At 54.8% G+C, this 7,325-nt stretch overlaps 1 protein-coding gene across 1 annotated transcript; it reads right to left on the bottom strand.

Annotated features, from left to right (window-relative positions):
- Positions 1–302: 302 nt before the first annotated feature.
- GJB2 (gap junction protein beta 2) lies at positions 303–6,262 on the bottom strand. The gene is made up of 2 exons (XM_075562851.1): positions 6,105–6,262; positions 303–1,363 (listed from the first exon to the last, which is right to left on the bottom strand). The coding sequence occupies exon 2, from the start codon at positions 1,339–1,341 to the stop codon at positions 661–663; it is 681 nt and encodes a 226-aa protein (XP_075418966.1). The 5' UTR covers positions 1,342–1,363; positions 6,105–6,262; the 3' UTR covers positions 303–660.
- Between the last annotated feature and the right edge of the window lie 1,063 nt (positions 6,263–7,325).

The raw sequence follows: 7,325 nt of genomic DNA, 5'->3' as shown, positions 1-7,325 counted from the left end.
CTGGGTGGCCCTGGCCATGATGCACATGGTAAATAAAGTGGCGGATTCACATCCCCCCCCCGCTCACCTGTCACAATCTGCGCCTTTAAAACGAGGAGGGTTTTCAGAACATCTCCTGGTGGTTTATAAAGTGCCACCAACGAAACAGGGTAACAGCATGGGAAGCAGTCGGTACCGGGGTCCAGAGTTAGAAACAAGCACGTATCAAGCAATTAAAAGAACCCAGTGTTTCTATATTTACCTTTAATTCCAGGCACCCTGACCAAGGGGACCCTCAGAGGAACCACCATACCAGACCGGCGTTTTCTGTAGAACCTGATGTTCTCTCTCTCTTTTATTTAAAATACAAAGATAATCTTATAATGACTTCAAGCCGCGCCAAGGTTTCACTGGAATGGATTTTAGTGACAAATAGTAGAGACCTAGAACTACTTCTTTGCTTTGAGATGTTTGAGGCGAGCGGAACCTCCACCGCAGGCGTGTGGAGTTTCCCATGAGGTGTTGGGGGTGGAGGGGGGAGGGGGGCTTGTTCAGGTGGCTGCATGTAAGACCAGTATCTTTGCCTTGGGAGACGGGTGACTCTGCCTTGACAGCTAATCCGAGGTAGTTACCTCAGCCTTTTCATGCTGTCTGCCTTCCACCCAACAGCAGGGCAATGTGTTAAACGGGTTTTTTGGTCTTTCCAGAAAAATATCGAATAAGCAAATAACACAACTCAGTGACATTCAGCAGGATGCAGATTCCAGACACCGCAATCATGAAAACCGTGAACACAGTCTTTTCCGTGGGCCGGGAGACGAAGCAGTCCACTGTGTTGGGGCAAGGCCAGGAGGTGCACTTCACCAAGCGCTTCATGGCGAAGCCGTCGTACATGATGTAGAAGACGTACATGAAGACAGCTTCGAAGACCACTCGGAAGAAGATGCTGCTCGTGTACGTCCACCAGAGTGGCCCTTCGATGCGGACCTTCTCAGCCTTGATCTCTTCTATGTCCTTGAACTCATTCTTGATCTCGCCTTTAATGAACTTCCTCTTCTTCTCGTGTCTCCTGTAGGCGACGTGCATGGCCACCAGCAGGGCGGGCGTGGACACGAAGATCAGCTGCAGCGCCCACAGGCGGATGTGAGAGATGGGGAAGTGGTGGTCGTAGCACACGTTTTTGCATCCCGGCTGCAGAGTGTTGCAGATGAAGTCGGCTTGCTCGTCTCCCCACACCTCCTTGGCAGCCACGACCAGAATCATAATTCGGAAGATAAACAGGACGGTCAGCCAGATTTTGCCAATGCTGGTGGAGTACTTATTGACACCCCCCAAAATATTCTGCAGTGCGCCCCAATCCATCTTTTCCACAGGGGAGTGTGTGCTGAAAAAGACAAAGATGAACACAATGAGAGGATGGCGGATGAGTCAGGGCAGAATCTGGGAGGTTCCTCTGGGTCTCGGGAAACAATGTTCTCCAATCCCTTTCCAAGCAAAGGCCAGCTCTTGCATAACTCAGCAAAAGAGGGACAAACAAAGCCAACCTAGTTTGACATAAGGATTAAACGTCTAATGCCCAAGGATTAAACATCTAATTCCCAAACCACTTTGGACATGTTTTTTACGGGTCCCCTGGAGGCTGCCTAAGGAGCCCTGGTGGTGTCATGGTTAAGCGTTGGTCGGCGGTCTGCAAGGTTAGCAGTTTGAAAACACCGGCCGCTCCACTGCAGAAAGACGGCACTTTCTTTTCCCGCAAAGAGTGACAGTCTCGGAAACTCACGGACTCCTACAGGGTCACGATCAGTGGGCCTCGATTTGGAGGCAGTGAGTTTGGTGGCTGTTTTGGAAAGGCTGTCTAAGGAGCCCTGGCGGCAGCGGCGTGGTGGGTTATGCACTGGATTGCTAACCACAAGGGCAGTGCTTCGAAATTGCCAGCGGCTCCGAGGGAGAGAGATAGGGAGGCTTTCTACTCCTGCCAAGTTCCACTCTCAGAAAGCCACAGGGACAGTTCTCTGTTCTACAGGGTGCTATGAGCCGAACTCCACTCAAGGGCAATGGATGTCGGTCAAGGTTGCCTCACAAAGAGTAGCTGTTCGCCTGAGAAGATGCCCTCCTTGACGGTGCTGTCAGGTATGCGTTGAGTTGTTGTTAATCACAAGGTCGGTGGCTCAAAGCCCCTTGTTGCTCCTCAGGAGAACAAGGAGGCTATTCTGCTCCTGTCAAGCTTTACAACCTCGCTGGGTCCGAATTGCTTTGAGGGCAGTGGGGTTTTTAATTTTTTTTTTGTTTCCCAGAGGAATTTGGGGTGGAACCCCACTAGCAAAAAAACAGTGCGCTTTCACTTCAAGACTAGACTCAGTTCTGACTGAACCCATGGAATCCAATATGGGAACCCCCTTGGGTGTCTTCGGTTCCTTTGTACAAGTTCCTCAGGACACTGCATTTCCTGTGGGCGGCTTGTCAGCTTCAAGCTTAGGGCTGTACCCTTGGGGCTGACACTTGAAGTAGGAGAAGCAGCTGAGTCATCAAGGTCAAGAAATGCAATAATCTAGGTAAAGCCACCTAATCCAGGGCTGCACCAAGTCTCCCTGCGGAGAAAGCTTCCAGAAAATACCTGGTTGACTTTTCTAGACTGGGGGTGTGGCCGTGAAAGGGTGGTTTAGCAATGGCAGGCGTTCCATCTGAGGCGCCCAAGTTAAAATTCACCAAGGCCCCACTCCCTTTTTATGGACGAAAAGCAACATATTAGAAATGTTGTCTCTGGGCACGTGACCAAGCTCACTGCCATCAGGTCAGTTATGACTCATAGCGACCCATGGGTTCAGAGACAGTAAATCTTTATGACAGTGGAAAGCCTTGCCTTCTGCCTTGGACGAGCTGGTGGGCTTGAACTGCTACCAGGTGCTTAGTGGCCCAACACAAAGCCCACTATACCACCAGGCCGCCGGGCACGAGGTGGCAGGTATATCCTAATTTGGGATTATGGATTGGCCTTACTGTCTGCTGGGACTGACTGCTTAGGAAGGACCTCCGAGTATTTCTATTTTGAGAAGTATTGCAGTCAGTATGATTTTAATGTAGGTTTGAACAAGAGACACTACGAAAGGAAACCCCAGAAAAATTGAACTTCTCTGTTATTGTCCCAGTAAAGTAATATCATCCTGTTATAGTTTAGAACCCACACTTCTTGGGTAATAGGTTCATTGATTACAACTGGTAAGGGAGAAATGAAATGGCTTCATTTACTGTGTAAGAAGCAACCAGAACCCCCCGATTAATTTTTGCAGGATACTGTTTGTCTTCATTGATTCATAATTCAGCCTCTCTTTCACAATCAATCCCTCTTCACAAGATCCCACTCTCGTCACCATCCTGATGAGTAACGTCGTTTCCCACCCTTTCTAAGCTGCTTGTAAAATCCTTTGTGTCCCCAAAGGATTGTGCTCTCCTCGTTTTTAGCAAGTTTGATCCTGTTTCGTGATGTACTTACTCTCTCAGCCGGCTCGGAATGTGTGTCTTTAACGACTTTGTCTTATTTTAGGCACCAGCACTGAACTGGAACGATCCCATTCCATCGTGGTCACACAGGAGGCGGTAGGAACATGGGGCTGGCTTTTCAGACACACAAGTTACCCAGAAACCGTTCTCATTGGCACTGGTCGACTCTGACTCAGAGCGACCCTCCAGGGCAGAGAACAACCCCGCCCCCACCACCCCTGTGGGCTTCTGAGACTGTGAATCTCAGAGTAGAAAGCCTCATCTTTCTCCCTCAGAACGGCTGGTGGCTTCAAACCACAGGCCTTGCGTTTAGCAGCCTGACGTGGGACTACTATGCTGCCAGAGCACCTTTTACAAAAGTTATTCGAATACTGAAAAATGACCATGAGCCAATGACGAATGTACTTGAACCATCACGATGAGCATTATTAGGAACAAGAAATCCAGTGCTTGCATCTGGGTTCAGCCTTGACACTTTAAATACCGATGGTCTGGGAGGTGCGGAGGGGCGCCCTGGTGGTGGACTGGGTTACATGTTGAGCTGCTCACCACAGGGGCAGAGGTTCAAAACCATCTTCTGCTTTTCAGGAGAAAGATGAAGCTTTCTGTTCCCATGAAGATTTACCGTCTCAGAAACCTACAGAAGCCTCTCCTGTGAGGCTGCTGTGAGTCAGGACGGACTTGATGGTTATTAGTCATTTTTTTAAAAGTGTGCAAATGTGTGTAACTGAACTTACAGAACATTTTACAACACTAGAGTTCATAGATTCATAAACGACCACCTCCTCTTAAGGAAAAAACATTACTCAGTGCCCCTTGGTAATTAAAAACGTTTGTACTTTAGCCCCAATACAGGATAAAGTATTTTAAAAAAATCTCTCCAACAACCCCTGGCATCGAATTGATTTCCCATTCAGAGTGACCCTAGGACAGGGCAGAAGTGCCCCTGGGGCTTTCCAAGGCTGTAACTGTTGATGAGAGCAGATAGCCTCTCTTTCTCCCCTGGAGCCGCTGGTGGCTTCCATCTGCAGACCTTGTGGTCAGCAGCCCGGTGTGTAAAGCTCTATGCTACCTGGGCTCCTCACCAACTAGGGATCTGCTTTTGCCAGGCCCCGTCTGCCCCTCCCCACCCCCCAGTGTTCAAGCACCCACCCCCAACCAAGAGCAGTATTGCTCCTTCGGGAAACATTGGGCAACACAAGTGGGACTCAGATTTTAACAAGCCCGTTTTATGGAATCAAGACATCCTCATTCTCTTCCCTGGCACGGGCTCAGCGGTATACAACACACTCGCTGCCTCCCTGGTCCACATTGAGTATACCTGGGCCCGAATTTTGTGAGTGGGGACTTTGCCCCTCCCCTCCTATCCAATCCCACTTTTGGTTAAAACTGTCCAATCCAACAGCAGTGGTGGAGAATGCAGTTTGAGGTGGATCTTACAAGGTTTAGACATTTCCCAAAGCTGCTGGTGCAGGCGGCCGGGCGTTTGAAAGGTCCTTTGAGGTAACAGGAGTAAACGACACCTCGATCCCCGGATGGGATAGGAGTACCAGACTGAGATGGGCTAAGCAAGCAGGATGAAATTGTTCTCCGGCTTCAAACCCGCGTCGGGACTGCTCTGCTCTCCAGACCCTCCCAAGTGGGTCACCTGCGGCTCCGACCTGGGCCGCCCCATCCTGCAATGAGCCCGGGCGCTGCCAGGGGGCGAGCAGCTGGCCCAGCGCTCAGGAAGGCACCCAGTGGAGCCCGCGGCCAGGCAAAGGCCAAGAGTTCTTGACTATCCCTGGAACTATTTTGTTGTTGTTGCGGGGGGGGGGGGGGTGTCGACCTTGATGAGCTCTCCCTAGAGTCCGAATTACCACCCCCCACCCCCACCCCGTGGCCCTCCTTCCCGCGGGTCTGTAATTTTTTTTTATAGAATAGTTTTGAAAAGGGCTGTAGCTAGATCTACGGATGATCCTACACTTCTGGAGACTGAATCTGTCTCGTTTAGGTTCACGGCCCCCCCTCCCCGGGAGGCATTAAAAGGCCAGTGCAATCGTCTCAAATGCACTTGCTTGTAAACTTGTTGGTCTTCGAATCCGCCTTCCAGCTGGAAAGAAACACTCTAGAATTTTATGGGGGGGAAAAACCCAAACACGATCCACTGTCCAAATGAAAACCCAAACGGAACAATCTCACGGATCCGGGGATCGGGGTCCCAGAGCCCCCCGGGCCCGTGGGCGCGGGGCCGTCAGAGACCGGCGGGTGCGCACCCCGATCCTCCCGCTGCGCGGGCTGGCGGTGCCACGGGCGCGGGGCTAAAGGTCAGCGTCCCGCGGGGAGCCTTCCTGCTTTCCCCACGAAATCCACTTTTCTCCCGCAGCTGGGCCCCCAGCGGACTTCGAACCCGTGGCTGCGGCCCACCGTGGCCCGCGGCTCCAGGGTCCGTCTGTCCCGCTGCGGGCGGCCTCCCCGCGCGCAGCGCCCGGGACCCCGCCGCCGCGCCCGGGCGCGAGCCTGCGGGTGGCTCGCGAGCGCCGGGTCCCCACGCGCCCCGCGGCCGTCGCCCGCTCGCCCCCCGGGCGTCGCGGTGCCGCGTCCCCCAGGGCCCCGGGCGCCGAGCGCGGCGGGCCGGCGAGCCTCACCTGCGGCCGGAGCGGGTCGGAGCGGAGCGGAGGGCTGGCGGGTCCTGGGGCGCCGCCTCCGGGTGGCTGCGGGCCGCGCGCCGCGCCGATGACTCGGGGCCGGGAGACAGGCGCGCAGAGCGCTGGAAGGCGCAGACACCTGTCGGAGTCGGCGGCGCCTTTTAACCGCACCCACACCCCACACCCCGCCCCCGCCCCGCAGCTATTTAGAAAGCCCGAGGGGCGTGGGCGGCCCGGAGCGCGCCGCGCGGGCCGGAGGTGCGGCCGGAACGGGGCGGGCTGGGGGGCGAGGCCGGGGGTCCCGCGCGGGGAGCGAGGCCGGGGGTCCCGCGCGGGGAGGGCGCGCGTCAGGGCCGGGCCGGGCTGGCTACGAGGGGCCGGAGCTCGCCGATCGATCGCGCCCCCGAGCCCGCGTCCCCACCAGGGAGAGACGCCTTTTGGGGCCGCGCGGGCTGCAGGGCCCTCCGAGCCCCGGACGCCCCGCTTCTCAAAACCGTGGCGGGGGGGGGGGCACGATTCGACCACTTTCGACCCGAGGCCGGGGTGAGGGTGGGGCGTCTGCGCCACCGGCGCTCCACCTCCGTCCAGGGTTTAGAAATTGGACCAAGATACGTCAGGGAAAGGGTCCTTTGGGGGTGGGGGGGGGGACTCAAATCAAACTCACTGTCATGTGTCCCTACAGGACAGGGTAGAACCGCCCCTATGCGCTTGCAAGACTCTCTTATTTTTGAGACTAGCTTCCAGGGGAGTAGGAAGCCCCCCTCTCTCTCCCCCGGAGTGGCTGGTGGTTTCGGACTGCAGACCTTGCTGATCTCAGTCCAAAACGATGGGAGACGCAATTATTTCGAAAGGAAAAAGTGCGAACAAAGATCCCTTGCCCCAACACCCCCCCTCCTCCCAACCGCACCCCCCCCCCGTCACACCACGTGAGGGGGACAGTGGAGGGGGTGTGCGATGATGGGCTCTCTCTTTTCTTCACCGTTTGGTTGGGTATGTGGATTTCTTCAGATGCAAGCGACTGAGAGTGGCTGTTCACAGTGCAAGTGGAAGAAAAAGGAAAGGCATTCCCTAAGCGGGCGTTGTTTGGGGAGCACCGTGGCCACCTGGGGGTCCCCGCCACGCTCAGCTTGCAGATGGATGAAGGCGGAAGATGTGCCCTCGTTCATGCTAGGGTGTATGCGAAATGACGCTGATTCCCCGGACTAGACCAGAAATGGAGTC

The sequence above is a fragment of the Tenrec ecaudatus genome, chromosome 11 (genome assembly GCF_050624435.1).
Source record: "Tenrec ecaudatus isolate mTenEca1 chromosome 11, mTenEca1.hap1, whole genome shotgun sequence".
In the NCBI taxonomy this organism is placed as follows: domain Eukaryota; kingdom Metazoa; phylum Chordata; class Mammalia; order Afrosoricida; family Tenrecidae; genus Tenrec; species Tenrec ecaudatus.
The sequence above is the reverse complement of the archived record's forward strand: the minus strand, read 5'-3'. Positions and strand labels throughout refer to the sequence as shown.